The sequence below is a fragment of the Trachinotus anak genome, unplaced genomic scaffold (assembly GCF_046630095.1).
Source record: "Trachinotus anak isolate AG129_WGS33_773 ecotype Australia unplaced genomic scaffold, CSIRO_AGI_Tana_v1 ptg000011l, whole genome shotgun sequence".
Taxonomy (NCBI): Eukaryota; Metazoa; Chordata; class Actinopteri; order Carangiformes; family Carangidae; genus Trachinotus; species Trachinotus anak.
Window position 1 is genome coordinate 23,615,501 of NW_027273862.1, and position 25,850 is coordinate 23,641,350.

At 39.9% G+C, this 25,850-nt stretch overlaps 1 protein-coding gene across 2 annotated transcripts in view; it reads left to right on the plus strand.

The window, feature by feature from the left end:
- The first annotated feature begins 7,584 nt into the window (after positions 1–7,584).
- LOC139627925 (E3 SUMO-protein ligase PIAS1-like) overlaps positions 7,585–25,850 on the plus strand; it is a 54,562-nt gene continuing 36,296 nt past the window's right edge. For both annotated transcript variants that reach the window (XM_071489125.1, XM_071489126.1), the window contains exon 1: positions 7,585–7,641. In XM_071489125.1, coding sequence (XP_071345226.1) covers positions 7,618–7,641 — 24 coding nt within the window. In that variant the 5' untranslated portion in view covers positions 7,585–7,617. The remainder of the gene's footprint in view (positions 7,642–25,850) is intronic.

Below are 25,850 nucleotides of genomic sequence, written 5' to 3' on the forward strand. Positions count from 1 at the left end.
TATCCTTATTTTTTTGTTTCTTTCACTGGTGTGAGCCTGACACCTACTGGCATCCATACAGAATAACTCCTCATGAGATGGATCATATTTCCTCTTATTGTATCTGAGTTCAACATGATCTCTTTCATTAGGCGGCTACATCAGTGCATGACATGTCCAGTCGACTTATAATGTTTGACGTTGAGTCAGGGGAGCAGGCTGATCTAATAGTGAAATCTGATTCTTCTGATGGGAGGGCTAATAGATATTGATTACACGGCTCTCAGTCCCTGGATGCTGCATACTGAGACAGATACTCTCGTAATGTCACTGACGCACAATGAATGTTAATTTTCTGTGAACGTAATTGCCCTCCATGGCAAAGCCAGTTCCCTTGGAATACTAACAAAGCCAGCAAAGCTGAACTGAACTGGACTGGACTGAGGCATTGTGGGAATGATTAGGTACTTCACTGTATTTTTATTTAGATGTTTAACATTACGCAAAACCTGATTTAGATTCATATGTTGTGACAAGCAAGGATGGATTATGCAACAACGCTGCCCTGGGCGTAGATATGTAAAGGCCCCTGTGCCCTTGTGGTTGTTTTGTGTGTTTTTGTGGTTGCTGAGGTCTCTCTGTGGTCATGTTGCACCTCTTTTTAGTTATTTTGCATCTGTTGTTGTTTTGCATATATTTGGGGTGGTGTTGATCTCTTTGTAGTAGCTTTGTGTTTCTTTGGAGTCTAACTTCTCCTTGTAGTCATTTTATATGTTTTTGTGGTGGTTTCAATATGTTTTGTTTTGCACCCTCTTTGCATTCGTAGTCAATTTTGTATCTCTTTGTGGTTCTTTTGCACCTCTTTTCAGTCATTTTAAGTCTCCAATTAGCTGTTTTTTATGTCTCTCTATAGCCGTTTTGTGTCTCTTTGTGGTTGTGTTGCATCTCTTTTGGTCATTTTGCATCTTGTTGTGGTGGTTCTGCATCTCTTTGTAGTCATTTTGCATCTCTTTGTAGTTCTTTAATGTTTCTTTGTGGTTGCCTTGTGTCTTTTTGTGGTCATCCTGCTTGTTTTTGTGGTTGTTGTTTGGCCTCTTTGTAATTGTTTTGTGGTCAACGGACCCTTTGAACCCCTGGACATGTACCTGTTCAGTAATCCATCTATGGTAACGCGGAAACTTAACTTTGTGATTCTAAGCTTTTCTAAAATCCTCCAAAGTTAAACTGCAAACTGAGTCTTTTGTGAGTTTAAGGACAGAGGGCCTGAAAGCTGCTGACTACTGGCATGATAAATTATTTCATTATAATTTCATAATTATGAAACTTTAAAATTTAAAGTAGGACTTAAGGGGCTCATTCAAAATGTGCCCTGTGTTCCCATATTGCTCCACGGCGCATGTCGTGACACACTGGTATTAAACTACACACACGAGAAAATACACAATTTACACATTATCACAACTTATACTGTTATTGTTTTACTAGGTGAACCTTGGTGTTAATGTCACACCAATAAGAAAAAAAGATTTTTTAAAAATTTAAAAAAAAAGATAATTGACACAATAAATAAGTAATTAGAAAATAATAAACAATATGAATTAAAGAAAAGATGCTGAAGAGAATAATATTTGAAACAAGAAAAAAGTTTAAAAATTAAAAAAAACTTTGCAAGTTGAAAAGCAGGACTGCTTTATGGAAATATTTCATGTTTATATGACTTATATGACGATATAACATCAGTGAGTTCAAGTATCTTTTTTTATTTAACATTGATTATTTGGAATAGCCAGTGGTAGAAGAAGTATAGATAAGTCCAAGTAAAAGTCAAGGACTGAAAATTTTACTCAGTAAGAGTAGGAAAGTATTGACAATAAACTGTAGCTGAGTATATTTCATGGCCTCTTGTGTCTGACGTTGAATCTTTATTACTGATGCATTTAAGCTGCATTTAATGTTGCATTTTGTTGAATTAACCTGTTTTTCAAACAATCTTATATAGTTAAGCTGTGAAATAAATTAACTGGAGTGAAAAAGTGCAGTATTTCTATTAAATATTGTGGTCCTGGCATATAAACTAGAAAATGGAATTATTTTATCCATATATCATATATCTTCCATATTGTAACATATTGATATATGTTGCAATATAGAAGATATATATTCAGTGGCTTCAGAAAGTATTCACACCCCTTCAGTTTTTTTGCACTTTGTGTTGTAGATTTAATTTTAAAATGCTAAACTTCATTAATCAAATTCACCAATTAAATTTTTGTCAATGACTCATAATGTCAAAGTGAAAACAGTTCACAGTGTTCTTAGAAATGTTTACAAATTAATTAAAATTCCAACTGAAATCTCAAATTTACAACAATATTCAGGCCCTTTGCTATGGCACTGAAAATTGTGGTCAGTTGCGTCCTGTTTGCTTTAATTATCCTTAAAATTCATCTAGAACTTGACTGGTGTCCACCTGTGGTAAATTGAGTTGATTGGGTGTTGTTGAGAAAGACACGCCTGTGTATAAGGTCCCACAATTCACGCTGCATGTTAGGAAGAAACCAAGCAACGAGGTCCAAAGAACTCTCTGTAGACCACCGTGGTAAAACTGTGGTCAGGTATAGATCAGGGTAAAGGTGTACAGCCATTTCTAAATCTTTGAGTGATCCCTGGAGTACAGTGGCCTCAATAACTGGCAAATGGAAGAAGTTTAGAAACACCTGAAACTTCCTATAGAGGTGGCCACCCAGTCTAACTGTGTAACCAGGCAAGAACAGCCTTGGCCAGGGAGATGACCAAGAACCCAACAATCACTGACAGAGTTTCACGAGTCCTCTGCAGAGGTGGGAGAACCTGCTGGAAGGACAAACATCTCAGCAGCACTCCATCAGTAAGGCCTAGACAGAAGCTACTCTGAGTAAAAGACATATGACAGCCTGCTTGGAGTTTGCCAAACGGCATTGAAAGAACTCTGAGAGCGTGAGGAAAAAGATTCTCTGGTCCGATCGGATGAATAAAGTCATCTATCTATCTATCTATCTAACAAAAATTGAACCCTTTGGGCAGACCTCCACGCAATATGTCTGTCAAACACCAGGCACTGCTCTTAATACTATCCGTACGGTGAAGCATGGTGATGGCAGCATCATGTTACGGGACGCTTCTGTGCGCTGTCTTTGAATGGCCAACAGACTTAAACCCCATAGTATCTGTGGAGAGACCTGAAGATGGCAGTTCACATCTGCTTCCCATTCATCTGAGCTTGACAGGATCTGTCAGGAGGAATGACATAAACTGCCCAAATGCAGGTGTGCAAAGCCTGAAGAGACTTACCAAGGAGGACTTGAAGCTGAAATTGCTGCCAAAGTCAGTACAAAATTAATTATACATATCGATTAAAACATTGTAAACGAGAGATTTCTGTTTTCTAAAAACAAGGTTTTACTTTGTCATTGTGGGTTATTGAGAGTAGACTGATGGGCAAAAGCAACAGTTTTACTCATTTAAAATTTAATCTACAACACAAAGTGTGCAAAAAGTGAAGGGGTGTGAATGCTTCCTGAAGCCACTGTATATACTGTTGTCACACTATAAAATTGCATGTACAGAAGTGTTTATATGTTCTTGGTATCAGTCTAGATTAAGTGCTTTTACACAAGCAAACAGACATTAAATCCATACACTGTAATATCAAACGTTTTAAAAGAGGAATCGTGTTTTAGCCCTGTTGGCCATATTGTCTCAGTATTTGCAGTCTGGATTAATGATTAATCATTTGCTTGTATAAACATGTGTGGTCAGCAGACACCTGTCCTATCACTGGCCATCAACAATACAACAGATGGCAGCAAAACATAATGATATAATAAAACCTCTGTGATTCTCTGTGTATGAAACAAGCAGCAGAACTAGTTTGTCAATGGGTTCTTTGTCTGCACCTTGAGGGAACGAGCATTTTCTGATAATGGATTTGGGCATAAAGCCTAATGTGTTTGGTATAATAGTGAATTTTTGTTCAGTATGGATGTGTAGAACCATTACACTAAGCCAGTGGTTCTCAAACTGGGGGGTGGGCCCCTGTGGAGGGGCTTAAGCATAGAACCACTGTGGGGGGGGGGGGGGGGCTTGAATGATCAGGGGAACAATATGTAGTAAGCTGAATGAATATGATTTCTGTAAGGGAAATAAAACAACAAGAGTTTGCTGATGCTATTGTGCTGACCTTTATTTCACTGAAATTAAACATGGATCATTGTTAATGGCTGATAAAAATTGTGGGGTGGGGGATGTGAACTTTGTTTGAGAACCACTGCACTAAGCAAAGATGCCATTGATGAGAACAAACAGGCTTTACAGACTGTAGCTCAGGACAAAACACTGAGGAGGTTCTGGAGCTGAGAATTCACTTCATGTTATTTTGGATTCTTCTTCATTTGAAATGATAGAGCGCCACCTGCTGGCTCATCCAGCACTAAACCTTTCACCTGGCTTCGAGTTTCCCCAGTCACAGACTTGTGAATAACTTTCTTGTTTCTGCTTTAGACCTTTTATTTCTGACTACACTTAAAACTGAATGAAAAGGGAAAGCAGTGACATGATATTAGTATAAAGAATCATTTTGTTTAAATCCCCAAGGGAAAAAATGTCTTCAACCATCTTCAGGGTTTTATAACAAGAATTTTAGAAATCTCACCACTACTCTATCCTCCTTTATGTTTTCTTAAAGATGTGTTTTCAGATTTGAAAGTTTCAGTTAAAGTTTCACTTCCTAACGTGAATGCTATTGAAAGCATTCTCCATAGTGCTAGGAAAAATATTTTGGGGAAGAAATATTGAATCCTACCGTCCTTTTTGTGTCACAAAAAGAAGTCAGATTAAAATATATTGGGTCAATAATGTTGTAATGTGCATATATAACACTCATCATCTTGACTGTAAAACTGTAAAGGGATCAAATTTCCAGAAACATCATACAGAGGATACAACCTCATTATCCTCAGTTGTAGCTACAATCCTGATTTTGTTCTGAATAAGAGCGTATTAATGTTTTAACCAAAGTGCAGAGACAGATAAACAAAAATCAGTTAAAATCAGTCAGAAAAGGCTGAGATATCTTGACTCTTAGTTGGTCACACCCTCCACACTGGATCCTACACTTTGTCTAATGTAACCCAGTAGCATCCTACCAGCACTTTAAGCTCCCACTTGCTAACATGTTTTCTCCAATCTCAAAGTGAGGGTTAGTTTGTCTTTTGTGGCTGCCTCCAGAGGGCACTCTCCATCATAAGTTAACTAACTATGATGTGTGAAATGTGAGTTATCAAGGAAAAAGACAGAAACATCTCTGTGGAGCCAATCAAATTGTACTGAGTACCCCTCAGAGTACAGACCCATGCTGTTAATTAATAATTAACATGGGAAATTGATAACAATACAATGTATTTATTATTATAAATATGCAATCAGGAAGCAAGATTCTGCTGTGAGACATTCTGCTGTTGGTAGACAAGGTACATCAGAGAAATCATATAATAAGAATGATTTTGTGCTAAAATGGCAAATGCAGACAATGAAGATGTTTAGACAGGGACTATAATAAATTCAAGGCCAGATTTATACATGTTGTTTGCTGAAGGATTCTGATGAATTGTCTTTATTCTTAAGTTTCTGAGTAGGAGTAAAAGCAAAGATTTTTATTTTTTATCATTCACTCATGTCCAAAATTTTACTTTTAGCGGTTTGATAAATACAGGCCCAGAGGAACGTGCATTGAGGAGCATTACATGGTCTAAAGCAGAAAATACCAGAGTGCTGCCTGTCCACCTTGAAATATTGTGTTTCCAAGGGATGTTCAGGGTTAAATGTAGCAGTTATGAATCAGCTTTTAGACCACTTTGTATCCATACAATAAAACATGAGCCTCTTTTTCCAAGAACAATATCTCTGTTTTACCTACTGCTCGACATACTCTTTATTTTAGATAATCCACAGGAGACAGTGTCAGAAGTTTCTGTGGGGACTATTTCTTCAGTAGGTTGATATTTGAGACAGAAATGAGATGAGACCGGTCAGTCAAGGTTGTAGAAGTCCTGCATTTTTGAGTAAAAATAATGTTGACATCTTTACATTCAAAGAGCAGAAACACTTAAATACTCATGGAAGAGCTTGAAAAGTAATTTTACTATTAACATTTAAAAAAGCTACAAGGGAAACTGTTTTACACACCAAGCTAAGCTATGTGAAGAAAACATTGTACATGAGTTAATGATTATGGTCAACAATTCATAGGCTGGTTTTTAACAAATTAGGATTTAAGATATGAAAAAAAAACACCAGTTCCAATGTAGGTGTGAAAACATCATTGGTAACAAACAAAAAACAGATCTATTCAGTTCTATTCTACACGAGCATGAAAGTCCATCTGCGACCTGCAGAAGAACAAGATAAGGTTAGGGCTTCTTCACTCGAGAGCTGCTTATTTTCTGGAGCTTTCAATTCCATCGAATGACCTTTATTAGTGGATGGAGTTTGCTCAGCATAGTGTATACATGAGTGTATACATCCATAATGAAAATTGTGAGATGTGGAACCACATTTATCAAAGTACCAACTTCAGAATAAAAAAATGTTCTTCACTGAGTGTGAACTATGAGACACATTTATTATGCGGCTTCCTCTGCCTGACAGCAAAGTGTAAAAGAATCTTTTAAGAATCAGTCCCGAGTGATCGCATTATTTATCTCACCATTTATCACATCTATGCTCTAATAGCATAAAGAGAGGGTCTAGACATACTCTATTTCAAAAGTGCCTTGAGATAAATTCTGTTGTGAATTAACACTATATAAATAAAATGAATACTCAGGGAATGAACAGCCAATCAGAAATATAGATCGACCCTGCATCTGAAAAATTATACATTCTTTTCAAAGTATTCTTAGAGGTTATTCAGTGGTGTGTGTAGAAATGATGAACATGGGAAATTAACAACAATCTAATATATTTATCATGTATGAATATGTAAATATGGATGAAATCTGCCATAACTATTGTTTTTTGTCACCTTTAGTAATGACAATAAAAAGAAAAAGTAGTATAACATCTTATCAAATAGTCAAGTGCAAATAATAGACTAACACTACTCTATTCTTAATTATACTGCTTCAGTCAACTATTATTTTGTATATTGTTGTTGTTGTTGTTGTTGTTATCACAGAAAAGAAGTCTTGCTCACTTTCTGTTCTGCAGTCATTAAAACCGCACTCTACCTCTCACTATCACTTTAAAGTGAGAATAAGGTTGATAAATACAATTTAAGATTTTTTTTTAAAATTTTCAACCAGAAATTGAAGTTTGTTAGTTGTAGTATTTGTCTAGAAACTAAAATTTAATTTTAGTTATTTTGACAAACATGGGCCCTGGTTGAAGGGTCCATAAAAAGCGGACCCAAAATGAATATTAAGTCATTTTTCTCTTCTTTCATTCTGTAAAATTCTGCATCACAGCGCGGCTGTTTTTTCCTCTCATCATTTGTGTCCCTGAACGCATCCCTTGCCGCTCTGTATGCGCGCGTTCACGCAAGGCTCTGCGCGTCCCAGTCATGTGACAACACCTCACCACGCCTGCGCAAAGAAATACAAGATGGCGGAGAGTGCGGAACTGAAGGTAAGGCGCAGCCTGAAATCATTTAAAATTTACACGGTTGCGGAGCGTTTGATTGTCAAGTCACACAGCGCCTCCGTGATTTAAGCCTCCGGGGGCCGCGGCGATGTCGGATTTGTTTTTTTTATCGCTCAAACACAGCAGGAACTTTATTGAACCCGCCAGCGCCAGCGCTTGCAGGAGCATGTTTATGTTGATGTTGGTTTGTGTGAACGGACCGTTTTCTTCAGCACACCCGGCGCTGGCGGGGCGGGATTCACTTTAAAAACCATCCTCTGTGTTTTGTTTTTAGTTGAAGGCAGCGGCTCCCCTCGTCGCTTCGTGGGGACCGCCTCTGTTCGCCGCGCTCCGTGATGTTTCCCCCGGAGAAACGCCGCTAGCTCTCGGGGCGTTTGTCGCGCCGTCGGGCTCCAGGCTGTCAGCCGCTTTGAATGTGACAGCGGCTTCATGCGATGTTGGTTCATGTTTGAAAGCAGGGCAGCCCGGGCCGAAACACCCCCATTAGTACTGTTTTCATTATTATGATCGTATATTAATGGTTATGAAGTAGATCTGGAGCCCACACACACACACACACACACCGAGCCCCAGCAGCGCCAGAGTCCGTCTGCAGCTGTTACCTGTTGATACTCGCATAATAAAAACACGCCGCCTCAGGTAAAGGTTAAATCCGCAAAATGTGCAGGGGGTCAGGTCTGGATCACCGACCACAGCCCCCCCTCCCACGTTTGCCCCGCATTATTAATTATTGAAGTTAATTTATTATTAAGAAATGTGCACCACTGAAACGCAAGGCTGGATTATCAACTGAGAAACTGCTCCAGACCCTGAGGGCCCCACAAGCCACAGGTTCATCCATCTCCACTTGTTCTCGCAGTTTGACCACGAAAGCACAATTTATTTTTCATTTTAGCTACTTATCTGGCCCCTGTGTGGCCAGACTCCAGTTTTAAGACTGCTCTTATATTATCCTTGCTGAAGCATGTTCCTGAATTAAACCGTGTTCAGTCTAAGACACTGTCAGTGCAGGACTGGATGGGAACATGAAGGCAGCAGGGTTCATATTCACAGAGCAGTACTTGGGGGGCTCTGTGATCAGACATGCACCTTGACGCCCCTTGTCTTTACGTCCCAACACGCTGTTGGTGTGGCAGCTTCACTGAAACCATGTTTTAATTTAATGTTGTAAAGCAGAGTTGGAATCTATGGAGCAGTTATTGATCACAGTCTTGGGCTATTTTTAGACTTTTCCCCAGAGTGTTGCTGTGGATCTATACATGCTCCTTTGTGCCAGCTGCTGTTCAGCTACACAGACCATAGTGAGCAGTTTTTTTTGTTTGTTTTTTTTTTTTTAGCGAGACCCTCTGTCTCTTTTGAAAAGCCAGATGTGGTCGGACCATATAACCCACCAGTGCCTGTATAATAAGCTTTCTCTGATTAATGATAGTCAAATGCCATTCTTTGTGGGAGAGATAGTTACAGTGCCTCCAACTTGGTTTGCTTTTTCTCATTTCCATCACTGAATACTTGGGGGGTAGGGCTGCAACTGACATTTATTTTCAGTGTCACAAATAGTTGCCAGTGGATTTTCTGTCATTAGCTGATCAACAGGAAATGAACCAGCAGCTCTTTTGATATCCTCAACTGGCTTTTTGGATTTTAGACTTTGTTGAATAAAAGGCATCTAAATTGAGCTTTGTGAAATTATAGTGGGAACCTTTTATTATTTTCTGAAATTTTGTATAGAAATTAATCAGTCAAGGTGATAATTGACAGATTAATCGATGAGGAAAATAATTGTTGCAGCCTTAGTTTCAGCTTTGGTTTTGAGTTTTTGGACTATAGATCAAAAATAAAGATTGGCATTTCTTGTTATGTTTTTATGATTAATTGATGAAACAGTTGCGGGCCTTATTTGCCTGAGAATAGAGGTGATTTATGTGTGATGTTAAGATGAAAAATGTGCTAGATTTCTTTTCTGCATACACATGAAAGAAGGCTGATTGTGTTATGTGTGTATTGGTGTTAAAGTCACACCCTGTGGTTGATTACACAGCAGTGCACAATTTGAGGAGGCTTTTATAGATGCATAGATAGATAATTTCAGCATTATATTCACAGCATCGTACAACTACTGTAGAATACACTGAAGGATCTGACAAACTGGCCCCAGGGCTCTGTTTAGAATCCAAACAAATGAGGTTTGGCTTCGCAGTGATTTTCTGGTGACTCAGTTGGTTCGTGCTAACCTGCTTTATGTGTTTTTACAGGGGGCCAATCACTTATGCATTCCTGTTGAGAAAATATGTTAACTGAATGAAATAAATGAAGGTTGTAAATTGACAGAGACATGATCTGGACCACACACTTAAAGACATGGCATAGATGTGACAGAACACCAGGGCTGCATGTTAGAATTTTTTCGTTCTTTGTCTTCAAATGCTTGTTTTGTCACAAATAATGTTTACTATCTCACAAATTTAAAGAAAAACAGCAAAACCTCAAAATTAGGAAGCTCAAAAAGGGACTGTTTGGTGTTTTTGCTCAGAAAATCACATCAGTTGCTGATTAAAAACCAAAAACCCATAGATAGACAAGAAAATCCTCACATTTTAGAGAAAGCACCCAGTGTCTGACACTTCTGTCAATAAGATAAGTAAAACGATTTTTCAGTCATCGAAGTAGGTTGACCAACTGGTTTTTGCAGCTCTAGACGTCACATGACAAGATAGTTATTGGGTGTAAACATACAGTCGTCTCAAAGTTGGGAACGATACACAGTACACCCACAATATTTCTAACTCAACTGGAAGTCAGACCTACCTTTATTTTTATTTATTTCGGCAAAAGTGTGCAAAAACATATTAATATTTGACATTATTCCATCAGTAGATTTTACAGAGTTTTGTGAAAAAAGCATCAATTTAATTGTCTTAAAAATACTGAAGAACGAACAGTGTGTAAATGTGAAACAGAAAATGTCTGAGCTTGGTTGAATTCAGTTTAACACAGATTAAACCTTCACAGAAACTGTTTGTAGGTTTCTGGAGTAGGACAAGGACATGTCTGAAGACGTGTCAACTTTTTCAGGCAGCGGTAGAGACCTCTGACAGAAGACAGTGTTATTAGGCCGTGGTTAAGTACATTTTGTTGCATTTAATGAATGCAAACAAAAATTCATGGTATTTGGGAATAATGACGGCTCATATTTAGTTGATATGCATTTGTCGGCTCTGTGTTCTGCAGGTACATGGTACCATGATACACGGTTAATACTGAGGCAGCAACTGTGGATTTCTGCTGATTAAAAAGAGACAAGTTACAGTGATCATAGTGATCTATCCCCCTTCCTTCCTCCTTTGTAGTGTGATGCTCATTAGGATATAAAAGTATTAGATAATTAAATGAGCCCCTGTAACTGTGGCACATGATCTTTTTACTGCTGTTTCACACCTGAGATCAAAATGTGTTATTATAATGGATGAATTTGTCTCTTCTGTCCATATGAACCATCTGGGGCTTTTGTCAGGCGCCATAGGGGTGGAGAGCACTAAACTGCGATATTGAGCTCTGGGCTGACAGCAAACATACAACAGTGACAGTGTGTGGCAGGAGTCATCAGCCCACCACAAAGAGAGAGCTCAGACGCTGTGGATGCAGAGAATATTAATGAAAAGGGAAGGCACAGAGTAAGACAACAGAAACTTTCTAAAAAAAAAAAAAACCTTACAGTGCTGTAAACTGTAGAAAACATAACCGCTATTCACTCTGTAATACAGGGCTGCAGCAAATCATTATGTGCATTGTTATTAGAAGAGCAAAGAAAAGCAGCATATTCTCATACGTGAGACTCAGAAAATGATCAGAACAGTTGCTGGTTCATTTTCTGTTAATCATCAAACAGTTTCAGCTGTAGTGACATTATAGTTTGGGCCTATACCTGCTCTATAGTTGTGGTTTCAGTAATGAATGTTTGTCCTCCTGAATGGTAGTTTGGGACAAATTATCACATTCAGCCCATAATTCACATCTGCAACTTTGCAGTGGGGCAAATTATTATTTTCATTCTCTGCCAGTTATTTTTTTTTTACTGTTTGGTCAAGGGAGGGAATGATATGCAAAAATAAAAAATCACATTGCAATTATTTTTGACATATATTGTGATTGCGATATGAGTCACGATTTCAATTGGGATGGTAATTTTTGCATTTTATTTTCTCTATAAAAATGATGCTGTTGTGATTATTGTTGGTTGTTGTACCAAACTGCATCTTCCTTTACGTGTGGAGAGTATGATTTGTAGGCCGCGGCATCTCTGAAGCATCACGATGCTCCATTTATTGGATTTGGATTTTGCACTTGGCTGTATTGCAGTTTCGATAATATTTCGATTAATTGTTCAGCTCTAATTTGGTCTTTAAAATGTCAGAAAAATAGTCCCCCATTAGAGATTCAGAAAACTCCACGTGACGTCTTCAAATGTCTTGTTTTATCTGACAGTTCAAAAAATGTTTGGGTATTTTGCTTGAAAAATTACTCAAACGATTAATAAGATAGTTGCTGAATAATTTTCTGTCGATTGTCTGATTGATTGGCTAATTCATTTCAGCCATGATGTACTGTACAGTGGTTTGTATTACTGCACGTTCTGTTCTTGGTCGCTCCAGGCTGTATATTGTTATAGCTGAACTGGTGCATAAGTCTGTGATGCAGCTGCCCCAGACGAAATCGTCGCTTGTGAAAGCCTCTGATGTTGCCAGGCCCCCAAATGTGTCCTGTTGCATTGCATTTTGTCTCACAGGAGTTCCAATCCTCCTCAGCTTCTTTGAACTGCCTTCTTTCTTCTCCGGAGCGGCTGCAGCAGCAACCTGGCAATACAAATAACTGTCTGTGCGCTTGCGGCTTATAGGTGGAGACAGTCTATTTGTAGAGCCTGTGGCTAGGTTAATCCCTAATGATACAGGCCCTCATCTCTGCTCCCCTACATCCTTTCAACACCTGCCTATTTCCGTTATTGTCATTGTCATTATCGCTGCAGTTAATTTTTGGTATAAAGAGAATTTGACGTTCACATGGAAATTACCACTGTTGTCATCTGTTGGCTGTGTTTAAAGCTTAAATCCATGTGCAGATGTTCACGTGTGTTTTCGAGCTCGTATGAGGTGATTAAGAGCAGCATCTCACAGCAGCATCTCAGACAGGAAAGTACAGAAATGTAAAAATCAGATTGGAGATAGGCAGATTAAAGATTCATGGCAGTGAACAGCAGAATGCATGAAGCGCACGACGTCAAGCGTGAGCTCGTCTGCTACAGAGATGTCAGAGATGTTCGGCGTTGAACCAGCTGTCGTTGAGGGGTGTATTACCTCTTTCCTTATTCTCGGTATTTAGTGAAGTTTATTAGTTCTGCACTTTGTCACTTGAGTCTGTGTGATTTATGATCTGAACGGTGCATTTAAGCTCCGCTATTGTCAGTCGATTTGTCCTCTGAGAGCACATGTTGTCCGCAGTCATTGACTTTTGAGCTAAGCTTTTCTTAACTCCTGTGGTGATTTTGTTACACAGTCCTGTTGCCGTGGAAACGTGTCACATTTGAGATGCACATGGCTAGGTAGCAGTTTTTTTTTTGTTGTGTTTTTTTTTTCAACTCAATTGTGTGTTTCCAACTGGAAGAGACAGACTGGCATCGCTGGCCTCCCTCTTGGCAGATTTGTATGGTTTTTAAATTTTGGAATATCAGAGAGATTTTGGTTTGAATCAACAGGGATAAATGAATAAAAAACGTCTGTGAAAAGCCTGTCGGCATAAAATGTTTCTTTATCCTGCTGCAGGATTTAAGAGTCTGGCGTGTTTGTCAGACCCTCCCCTTGAAGTTCATAAATCTCTCCACCTGAGACGTGCAGCTTTGTGCAACTAGGCTGTTGTGAGTTTAGTTAGACTTTCACTTTTGTAATTTGTGACTCATAATTCACTTATGATTTGCAGCGATGTTGCCTGCGGTTTTGTGTATGACATGCTTCAAGATTAGCTGCTGTTTCCTAATAAATCTTGAGCCCAAGTTTTTTTGTCCCACTACTTTGGTGCGGTGTGTTAGGCTTCATGCTGCCAGTAAACCTGATCGCACCTACACCACAGGTTACACAAATAGACACAATCATTTGAAAAGAATTTGTTGCATCTTGCTGCATAAATTTGCAAGTTAATGAGGGGGAAAATACAGACTTAGTATTTATAGATTCAGTATACTACGTGGAAGTATGTGTAACATGGAAGCATTTTCTAATTTACAGATAAAGTAACTCATTTCATGGCCTGATTTGCCTAACTGGTTATGGTTTCCAATGTCATGTGAGTGTGACTGGACAGTCATCTGTTCTAGTGGCTCTTGATAAGAGTAAATATACAGGCAGTGATCTCAGATTATGTTTCAGATGTATGTTCTCGGAGGTTGGTCCAGATGCAACAGGTAAAAGGAACAAGGAAACAACAGGGATTAAAGGGAAGTGCTTTCTTATTTTGACAAACACATATACACAAAGAAATTATGCACCATCTTTAGATGTCCCAGGTTTTCTATTTCCTACATTTGAAGGTAATTGAAAATTGAATTGAAAGTCAGGCTATGCCTCCAAATGAAAAGAAAGACATTTGGACTGTGCACATGCCCAGGTGTTTGTCTTTCTTGGCAGATAGTTTCCTCTATTATGTCTGTTTAACGTCATATCACGACACCTGCAGCCCCACAGCCTTTTGTCTCGGAAATAATTGTGAATATGTGGGAGTAAGAATCCAGCTGGTGAAGATGTCTCTGTGGCGTCCTGGACGGCGAGCTGAGGGGTTAATTGCTAATAATAGAAGTGAGCGCATGCCGTAGCCTCTCCAGTGACCTGTAACCTGAGGGACTGCAGCTTAAGACACTGATTCACCAAACACTCTTCATTCTTAAGGAAGTAGCCTGTTATGAGCAGAAAATCCCTCAGTGCCTTTAAAAAAACAGCTTTGTTTGAAGGACAAAATGAAATGAAAATGTTGTGATGAACCAGTGGGTCACCTCTTACCTGTGGAATAATGGCACAGAGAGCAGAGGAAACCAAACAGCTGAAGTAATAAAAACAAAGGCGATTAAAAAGACTATAACAACAATCAGATGAAAACTGAATATTACTAATACTAAAATAATAAGCAATAATTAATTAAAGCAAGCAGCGAAGACTAAATAATGAAGTTGATTGATTTTTCGGTTTAAAATTACTAAAACAAGACAAAAAAATAACAATAGAAAGAAAATAGTAACAATTAACAGCACAGCGTACATTTAAATGCACATACTGAGGTACACACAGTTCATACACTCACACACTGTTTAAAACTGTTAACAATGCACACACATGCTTAAACAGCTTGGAATTGACAAAGAAATGCAAAAACACCCAGATGATGATAGTATTGGCAGAAATGGTGTAGACCAAAGCCATATCCTATAACATGAAAGATTTTCCCTTATTTGAATTTGTACATGAGGCTACACTGTCCATACAATGACCAAACAACTGGTTATGCACATACACATGGCTAAACATGTACATGCACATGCACACACTGATACTAGAGATTTTTTTCTCTGACCGATAGCTGATGCTCCGTACTCGACAATTAACCAACAAGATTAAAATGTGCTATTCGGAAAAGACAAGTATCTGTAAACAGAACACATATTGAATCCTCCAGCATCGAGTGTGCTGTAATGAAAACCTCCTCCTCCTCTTCCTCCTCCTCCTCTTCCTCCTCCTCCTCTGCTGATTAATGATCAGACACAACAGGTTAACAAAACAGGAACTTGCAGACGCATTTTCAGACCTCAGACTAAAATAAACAGGCCAGGCCGACCTGAGTCATTACAGGTATAGACTTAAAGGCAGAACAGTTGCATTGGATTGTACAGGTGCACCTGTATAAAATTGCCACCAAGTGTGGATAGTAATGTAAAGTGACATGGCACATGAGTGATAAGCAGACGGGACATGATAAACTAACCACTCAAATGGGAATTTGAGTGGTTATGTGAATGTGCAGAGGCAATGTGCAAGTGGAGGTCGTGCAAACAGGGGCAGAGTGCAGATGCCTTACAGTGCTACCTCATGTTGACTGCTGTCAGATGTCAGTTTCTTTGCGGTTCTAAGCATTACCCAAAATGTACCATTATGGTGAAACACTATTTCTGTCAGTCAGTATTGTCTCAGAGGCCAGAAATGACTTTGTACAGTACAGTTTGTCGCAGGCTCTGCAGCAGCCTCACTTCCACCATTTCTTAAACCCAGCAATGTAATGTTAAAAAATGGGGTGATTAGGTATTGGGTTTTTGACAAAACCTTTTTTTTTTTTCATAACACATGTCTGTTAAGGAGACAGTAGTGAATACACAACACAATAAAGCTGCTAATTCAGTTATACAAACCACCATGCGACAGGTCATTTGGGATTAAAATGCATAAACCTTTGCTCACAACCAGACTTAGCCAGGTATCAGATTTCATGTGTTTTCAGCCATCCCTGGTAAACTGACAACAGGCATCTTTCTACAACAGGGCAGGCTGTGTTTTTAATTTAACATCATGGGGGAAACTGCTAAACAAAGTACTGAGGTGTGATGCATCATGATTGCTCTAAATGGAGAAAGAAGAAACTATATTGAAATGGCTGTCTCTGCACTGTTTCATATTTTCAGCAAAAACAAATTACAGCCCATTTTCCCCGTCATGCAGCTGTAGTGAGACATGTGAAGCAGAGTAGAAAATGATTTGGGAGACTTCATTCAGCACAGGCCAGCTGCCTTCTTTCTTTGAATGAAACTCAGAAGGAGACCACAGTAACGCGACTGCAGGTCCCAGGCGGTCCTGAGATGTGGCCCAACATCAGAGAGGCCTGATAAAAAAATCATCTCTGCTCTCTGCCAGCAACATGTTTGCTGCACAGCCTGCGGTCACAGGTGACTGCCTCTGCTATTCCCCTTCATTTTGGTGTCTGCTGACCTCCACCAAGTCCGCTAAAATTAAAGGGTGTGGAGGGCGAGTGCAGCTCACTGATGTCTTCTCACTCTTCTTCATTGTATCTCCAGACCAGTGCAGCTGGATTGAAGCATCGAATGTCATCATTCTGTCTTTTAGCTTCACTTTCATCCTTTCTTCAACACGGGGGTGAGGTCAGTGATAATGTGTTTTGCCCCCCCACTCGATTGTTAGAGGCAGTTTGCCATCACACTTCTTTGTCTGGTATTTTCCTGCCAACTGTCCTTGTCCTCATACATAGCAGCAAACCTGTGTTGTTTGGTTGCTACCAGCAGCATGTACCTGCGCTGTTTTGGAACAAGATAAAAAAAAAAAAACCCTTGTCATCACAACTTTGTGCCATTCATGCTTGAAAGAGACGGGTTTTAAATACACTATCTGCTTGTGGCAAGGGACTAGAGCTCTGTATGCTCAGGTGTGGTGGCACAGCATTTAACATACTAATGATTAAAAGAAAATTCATTCTGAGCTCAGTCCAGCTGGGCTGCATGAACGGATCCTGCCTAATCCATATTTTTGTCCCAAACTCTGGCTTTTGTTTTGATCCTCAGTGTGCACTGGTTGTGATACCACAGAGGCAGGAGGGAGAGAAAACAACAGGCGAAGGTATTTCAGAGTTAAGCCTGAGTCAGAGAAGCTGGAAGGCTAAGAGGAGGGGGGATGGGAGGACAGAGAGGGGTGGAGGATGGGGAGGGAGCTGGCACTGAGTACACAGCCCTCTAGCCGAGAGTGGGAGCTTTATATAATGGCCAGGTAGTGTGCACGCTCCCCCCTATCCGCCTACGCAACCTCCACACACCCACACACAAACGCACACATCCTGCAGAACCTTTGCAGAAACTGCTTGGCACAACATTATTAGCCTCACCATCTCCCAGTCTCCTGGGACTCAAAAGAACTGCATTACTGTTCACCTCCTCAAAACCAAGTAAAGTGCAATAGATTTTTTAAGCTCTGCAAGCAAACGTGGAGCTCCAAGGGAAAAGATGTTGGTAGCTTAAAGCCGCTACATTGCTCACACTAGGTGTAATGGCCAGGGTAACCTCTAGGGGACACTAGCGGAGGTTTCAGACTTTTAGTTTGACGCTGTGACAGTAAAAACTTGCGGCGACTAAGTTGGGGATGGAAATCTAATTTAGTCCTATTGACATTTAAATGTCATTTATGCAAATACATACAGAAGAGAGAGCGAGAGAAATGGAGCACGCCCATGTGATCGCTTGAGTTCACGCATTGTTCATCAGGTTTCTCACATGCTTCCATAGCCAAGTTTCTAACAGAGACCAATGAGACAAAGGCAAAGGCCTGATTAAAAAAATCTTAATCAGTGGATAGGGCCTGGTATCGAACCTCGTACTTTGTCAACACTTGAGTCAACACCTAACACTTGAGTTTGGTTTCTTTCTTTAAAAAATTAAGACTTTTTTTTGGATCAAACATGCTTAAATTCCACAAGTGAAGATGCCACAAATTGCATTGGCATTGGTTGCTTAACTCATTGTGCACTAGTCTCAGAAAATGTCAAGTGATACCAGTCCCTCCCTAAGAACCTACAGCATACAGAGCATTCAGAAAGTGTTCAGACCCCTTTTCATTTTTCACATTTTGTTATGTTGCAGCCTCAAGCTTTTTCCCCTCATCAGTCTAAACTTACACCAGACCCTTTGGTGTGACTCTTCAAATTTAGCACAGGTGCCTCCCATTTCTCCTTCATCTCTTAGATGTTTCTACACCTCGATTTGAGTCCACCTGTGGTAAATTCAGTTCACTCAAAGGTACACACCTGTCTATACTGACAGTGGATAAAAACCAAGCCATGAGGTTAAAGGAGCTTCCTGCAGAGATCAGAGACAGGACCGTGTCAAGGCACAGATCTGAGGAATGCTACAAAAAGTCTAAAGCACCGTGGCCTCCTTGATTCTTAAAAAGAAGAAGTGTGGAACAACCAGGACTCTTCTTAGAGCTGGCCGTGCAGCCAAGCTGAGTTATCAGAGGAGAGGGGCCTTGTAAGAGAGGTGACTAAGAACTCTATGGTCACTCTTGCTGAGCTCCAGAGATCCTGTGTGGAGAGAAATTTCTAAATTCTGTCTAGAATTTAGAGTCTAGATTGATGAGGGGGAAAAAATTATTATTTTTCTTATGTTGGCAGAAAACTAAAACATCACAAAATGAAAAAATTCAAGGGGTCTGAATGCTTTCTGAGTTCCCTGTATATAGAGAATATTGTCTTTGTCTGCACTGGAAAAATATCTTTCACAGTCAAACAACATAGTGCTTCCACAGTCTGCACACTGATTGTGCCTCCATTCAGTTCCATTCGCTTTTTCTTACAATAGCAACATGTGCCACCAGAATCAGCAGTTTATGGTTGACCGACATTTATGTGAGCTGGTAGTTCTCATGGAGCTACAGTTGTGTTTGCTATAGAAGATTAATCACAATCTGAGTCCTAACGACCATCAGATTCCCCAGTCAATAAATAAAGGCAACACGGTGATGGAAACATGGAGGCTTCAGTGCATCTTAAGATGCCTGTCGACGTTTTCTGACAGACCTGTGAAGGCTTTAAGTGCAGGAATCATTGTACTGCTAAAGGCTGCAGGTTAGAGTCAGAATCAAGGTGTGGTCTAGAGCCTCCTGTTTCACCACATTACCTCTCAGTGTTGTCATCAGCACAAGGAAATATTTATGGTGTACTGTGTCACCTCAGGCACGGGAAAAAAAGCTAGCCTAAATTTGTCTTCCGAAGCGAGCTAAATTTGTACCGGGCCACTTCAATCTTGCAACGAAGGATTTTTAAGCATAAGAGGAGTTCATCACCCAAACTCTTCATCTTTGGTTTCTGTTCGCCATGTGAAAGGGGATGTTGTGGTTGATTTTAGCTTGTTTACAGGTTTGTTCTCATACACATGCAGAAGGTGTTACTGTGTATGTGTCATTTGACGGTCATGAGACTGAACGGTGCGTTTGAGGTTTTGCACACACGCACCAGCCATTGGGCAGCACATGCGATCCCTGCGAGGTTAATGATCTCTCATGTTGTGCGTGGGTCCTGATGCGCTGTGTGTGTGTGTGTGTTAATATGTCCCTCTTTGCATGCTAACTCTTTGTGTGCCAGATCGGAGGCATGCCTGCACTTTGTCTTTGTGACTGCCCTTCGCCTGTGCGCAGCTGAACTGAACCTAGCATGAGAACCGTGATGTACTTGTTTGTGTGTGTGTGTGCATGACACACGTGAATTTCCAGTTTGCACTTGTTTATGATCCTTTCCCCTATTAAAATTTGAAAGCTGATTGTGTGTGATTACATTTTAATACAAAACCTGATTAAAAGAATTCAATAGTTGACCCTTTTCACTGAAGTCTAAATAAAATAAATAATGGCTGCAGTGCACTTAGCTGCTTCAGTTTCAGGAGCCTAGTATTATACATTCTGGCTTAATAACACCTGTATCCAACAGCACAAAATATCAGTTTTAAGTACATAGTTTCACACAAATATATTTTGATTAGAGATAAGAAAAATAATATTAGAATATATGAAAAAACTAAAAAAAAAAGTCTGAATTATGATAAACTCTACATGTCAACAGACAAGCAGCTGCAATGATCACCCAATGAATTGACAAGTCGAACAATAAATTTATCAGCATCAACTGTGATAATAAATTACACTAATTGTTTTTGAAAAACTACCAGAAATCTGCTCAGGTGTAAATATTTTCTGTGTTATTAAACTTTATGTCTTTCAGATTTGCTTTGTCTGAATACGTCAGCTTGAGCTTTGACATGAGATGACTGCATCACATAATTTGTGCAGATTTGTCAGCCGCACATTCTTCCCCCCACCCCCCAGCCCCACACCCAAGTGGTGTTGAACTGGTCTGAGATCTGATGACTGGGGAGGCCATTGAAGTAGTCACTGTCATGTTCATGAAACCAGTTTGAGATAACTTTTGCTTTGTGACACGGTGCATTATCATACTGGATGTAGCCATTAGATGGAAAACTGTGGCCATAAAGTGATGCACATGGTCAGCAACAATACTCAGATAGGCTGTGGTATTCAAATGGTGATTTACTGGGAATAAGTGGCCCAAAATGTGCCAGTAAAACTTTCCCCCACACCATTACACCACCACCATCAGCCTGGACTGTTGACACAAGGCAGGTTGGGTCCAAGGACTCATGGTGTTGACTCCAAATTCTGACCCGGCCATCTGTGTGCCTCATCAGAAATCCAGATTCATCAGACCAGGCTACGTTTTTCCAGTCTTTAGCAGTGCAGTGTCGGTTGAGCCTGTGCCCACCGCAGCCTCGGATTTCTGTTCTTGGCTGACAGGAGAGGAACCTGACGTGGTCTCTGCTGGTGCCGCCTCAAGGTTCAATGTGTTGTGCGTTCTGAGAAGCTTTTCTTCTCACCACGGTTGTAAAGAGTGGTCTTCAGACCTACCGTAGCCTTTAACTGAAGCTCCAGACCTGTATCTGCATGATTTTATGCATCACACTGCTGCCACATTGGATAATTGCATGAAAAAGCATGGGTACAGGTGTTCCTAATAAAGTGCTCGGTGAGCGTATGTGTTGTATTGAGTTATATTTGAGGAACCAGTGTATTGTTTGGGCTCTGGCCAAGAATCTTTTCAGGGGATGTAGAAAAATAAAAAAGCCAATAATCTTCTCAGCTTAAAAATGTGTTTAAAAAAAAAAAAAAGAACAGAAAAGACATGACAGTAGAAAAATAATGAAACTTCTCTGCTGTCCCTAAAATAACAAGGGAAATAAAAGGCGAATACTGGAAAGTAAATCATAACAGATGCGAGAGCAGTAACCTGTACTGATCAGGACTTTCTCAGAAACCAGAGCCACTCTGCAGTTTTGGAGGCCAGTGTTTCTCCTGACAGATAAAACAGCCCATTGAGGGCAGCTCGGCCACTGGCCAGTTCCAACCTGTCCCCCCTCATCAAACAGGCCTCCGTGCCGCCTGTTTCCTTTCATTATGGCTCCACTGCAGCCGACTGCTGTGAGCTGCAGCACAGTGCTGCTAACAGGTGTGTGTGTGTGTTTACGGTGGAGGAAAGGTTTTTTTTTTTTTTTTGGAGTGAGTGTTTGTGAGAAAGAGAGAGACCAAGTATGCAAGAGTTGGTTTGTGTGTTTCAGTAATCTTTGTGTGTATATGGGAGTTTTAATAAAATGTGAGCCTCTGACAGATGCAGTAGTGTCACTCTGAATCTCTCTCTTTCTCCGTCTTCCTGTGCCTGATAACGCATAGTAATGGAAACAAGCTATATTTAGCTTAGTGCTCTGTTTTTAAAATATTACTGTAATAGAATTGAGAAGTGGGAGGTGTTACTTCAGGCGTCCTGGAGTAAAAGTCCTGTGAATTTTTTGCATAGACAGTGTTAGATTACTGACATTTGGAGCACCTCCGAGGCTTGGCCGGACATGAAACGCTCCCAGTTGAATCATCAGTACAAAGAGGAACTGTGTTTAAAAAATATCTGGTTCACTGATAAAAAAATAAATAAATAAAAGGAGAGACTTAACTACAACTCCCAAAGTGCATTTAGGTAAAAACCCTTCAAAGTTTTTGCTGCTAGCAGCAAGTGGAGGCTAAAGACGACACTTATTATAAACTAGAACTGAAAAAATAATGAATTCATTGACTGGGATTGACTGAAAAACATTCTCCGGTTCCAGCTTCTCAAATGTGAGAATCTGCAGCTTTTTTCTGCTTGACAGTGGCTTCAGAAAGTATTAAGTCCTGTTCACTTACAGGATAAACTGCCCAAATCCAGGTGTGCAAAGCTCATAGAGAGCCAAAAGTGTGTTGTGTTTTTAATAAATTTACAAGTATTTCTAAAAACATTTTCACTTTGTCATTATGGGTTATTATGTGTAGATTGACAGTTTTCTGACAGTGTATGTCATTGTAAACCAAATATTTCGGATTTCATACTTTTGATCAGGCAAAACAAGTTTTTGAAGATCTCACCTTGGGCTCCAGGAAGCAGTGATGGGCATTTTTTACTATTTTCCAACATTTTACAGGTCAAATTCATTGAAAAAATAATAGTCAGGGTAAACTCAAAAGTCAGCAATTCAGAGGTCAGATTGGTTTCAGATCCTGGATCCCTTTCTGGGATCCAGCTGCAATGACAAATCAGTCTGAATTTGTTACAGGTCTGACTTGCGGAGCAGCAGCGGATGAGGCTTGTGGTGTCTTATTTACAATAATTTATTTATCTTATTTTACCCGGAAGTCCCATTGAGATGAAGACCTGGACCAGGACAGCAGCCATGCAAACACACCACATCTTAAAATACAACATGAAACATCACATATACAACATGACAGCAGTTTGAGCTTGATGCCACCTGCTATAACCTAAACTGGTGATAAAATCCAGATTCCTCTGAAACTATGCACATGGCCATAACATAAAAATAGATTATTACAAAATCAGTGAAATTGGAATTTAAAGAGCCAAAAAGAAACAAGCTTCCAGCTGCTTCTCACATTTAACAACTCGATATACTTTAAGTGTTTGTCTGTCACCATCAAACACTTTATAAGCCTGGATTTGTTGTTTCTCATTTATAAAATATATTCTATAAATTATAATCATGACATATTTATCTACCGAGCACCGTTTATTTTTTATGATAAAAAGGTTTAAATACAGCTCCAACAGTGCAGTGTTAGCAGCCTCACCAGTACAAATGTTGATCTTTTATTTCTCTGATAGCATGTCCATCTAAGCTGCCCCCTCCAGCCTCGCCACCCTCCTACCTCCCCCTCCCTCATCCTCCCTCCCCCTCCCTCATGTGTTTTCAGTGGAGCTGTGGAGAATTTCATTTGGTTTGGAGGCTCAGCTGCGCTCTCTCTCTCTCTCTCTCTCTCTCTCTCTCTCTCTCTCTCTCTCTCCCTCCCCCCATCCCCCATCCCCCATCCCCCATCATTTCATACCTCCATCCGTCACTTTCACCAGCTCTGGACATAGCAAATTATTACCCTGCACACTCTCCAGTCTGACAAGAATCTAAAGGCTATCTGCAGGTCTCGAAAAGTCTTCAAAAGCATTGAGTTAAGTTTCCTTAAAAAAAAAATCCCTCTGAAGGTCTGAGAAAGTTTTAACTTTATCTCAGTAAAGCCTGCAGATACCCAAATCTACCAAACACACTGGGAGAGATGAGACGTGAACAGTGTCCACAGTAAACCGTTTGATTATAAGGAAGCTGTTCTTCACTGCCTCCATACTACATGTTTTTGGTCATTTTTGTAAAAATCTTTGTCAACACTGGAAAACAAAAACAACAGGATGGTGCTAAATTTCTTCTTCCACTTTGTCTTTTGGTCAGAAAGCAATGAAACAGGCGCGGGTTTCACAGATAACATCAGATGAGGAGTGGGCTTGACAAAGTGCGGTTTCTCTGCTGGGTCTCAGCTTGTTAAACCTCCATTCCCTCCCCTCCTATTCTCTGTGATCACTTGTTCTGTTTTTCAACTCTTAGACAATTGCAGCGGCATAAAAGAGTGACTGGATCAGACCGCAGAGGTGCAACTCGTCTCCGTTGACGTTTAAAACAGAGAGGTTCCCTAACTTTACTGCCACACAGCCGTGGACGTGTCTGAGCAGTCTTACAGCGCGGCCATGTTTTCTCCAAAAGCTCTGTGTTGGATTAATGAGAGACAGAAGGCCACAAAACAGAGAGAAAAACATGCATCTTCATTTTTAGCTGGCGTCATGTGGATGTGGTCTTGGAAACATGAATATCCAATTTTCCTCAAATGGATGAATTTCAGAAACAGTCAGGAAGCTGATGTATTGGTTATTGGTAACTGCTTATTGGATATATCAGCACACAATATTGACAGTTTGGTATGAACCTGGTTTTTTGTGTCGCAGGTACAGCAGAGAAAACAAAAGAACAATATGCATAAAATAACACAGTGTCATTTATTTTGAAAAATGTAAACACTCAACAGTGTTGATGTGTAACATTGTCCTCACTGTAACAGTTACAGCATTTAAATGCTAGCATGTTGTCAATAAGGAAAAATAAATAACAAATGTCGCTAATGCACCATCATAAAACCCTGACCTGTATACTCTCTATTATAAAATAAATTAAGTTGAACAACGTCCATTAATCTTAGTGCAACATATTCATAATCAACATAAATTATTCATTAAAGCCAGCAATGCAATTTCAACGTTAGAACTGCATAAACGAATGCTCCCTTTCTCTCTTTTTTTCCATCTACCTTGAAAACACAGCCATCTTGTTCGGATTGTCTCTGGACAAAACCAACTGGGGCAGAAGAAGTCCCAGGTTTAGGCTGTGCAGCAAGGCAGACTAACACACTGTGCAACCTTCATAAAGATCAGTGTCTGGCCAGCTTCGAGTGATAACCCTACGAGGAAATGGAAATCTGTCTGTTTCTTTTTGCTATCAGGGTTTATGAGTGACCACATGCCAGTGTGTCCAGTGGGCCAACATGTTTCGACAGAGTCAGCTGCAAATGTTTTGGAAAGAAGGAGGAACGTGTCTCCACAAACGTCAGCCAGTACTGCAACTAAAAAGTTGAGAACAGCTATAGTCAGGACAAAATGTACAATACAGCAGTTTCAGCAGGACTTTTATTAATGACTAATCTGCTGGTTAGATATCAACAGAGGGCTGACCAGAGACACAAAGATGCGTTTGAAGATCCTGTCAGTTTGTTTTTCATGTATGTTTTGTGTCTTTGTGCGAAGCGACGTTTTACTGAGAGCACTGTATGTTTTCATGTTTACTGCTCTGCCAGCAGAGATAAACAGGGGTTTTATTTTGATCCTGTTCCATCTGTTCTTGTTCAAAACATTTTGGAAAGATTAGCTGTGTTGACTTTTGGTGAAAATCCAACATTTGGAGCTGTCATGCCGTCACAGCTGCATAGAGTTGATGGACCACCTGCTCCACTGAGGGCCATGTCACTTCCTCTGCAGGTAGCATGGTTATGAACATTCCCATATACCTTTGTTATGCATATACTCAACATGGATATTTTCATAAAGTAAAGATAGAATAATCTGTCCTAGATCGGGACGACTAAAACTCAGCAATGAGGACAATTATACAGTAAAAGTCTAAAAACCTGATT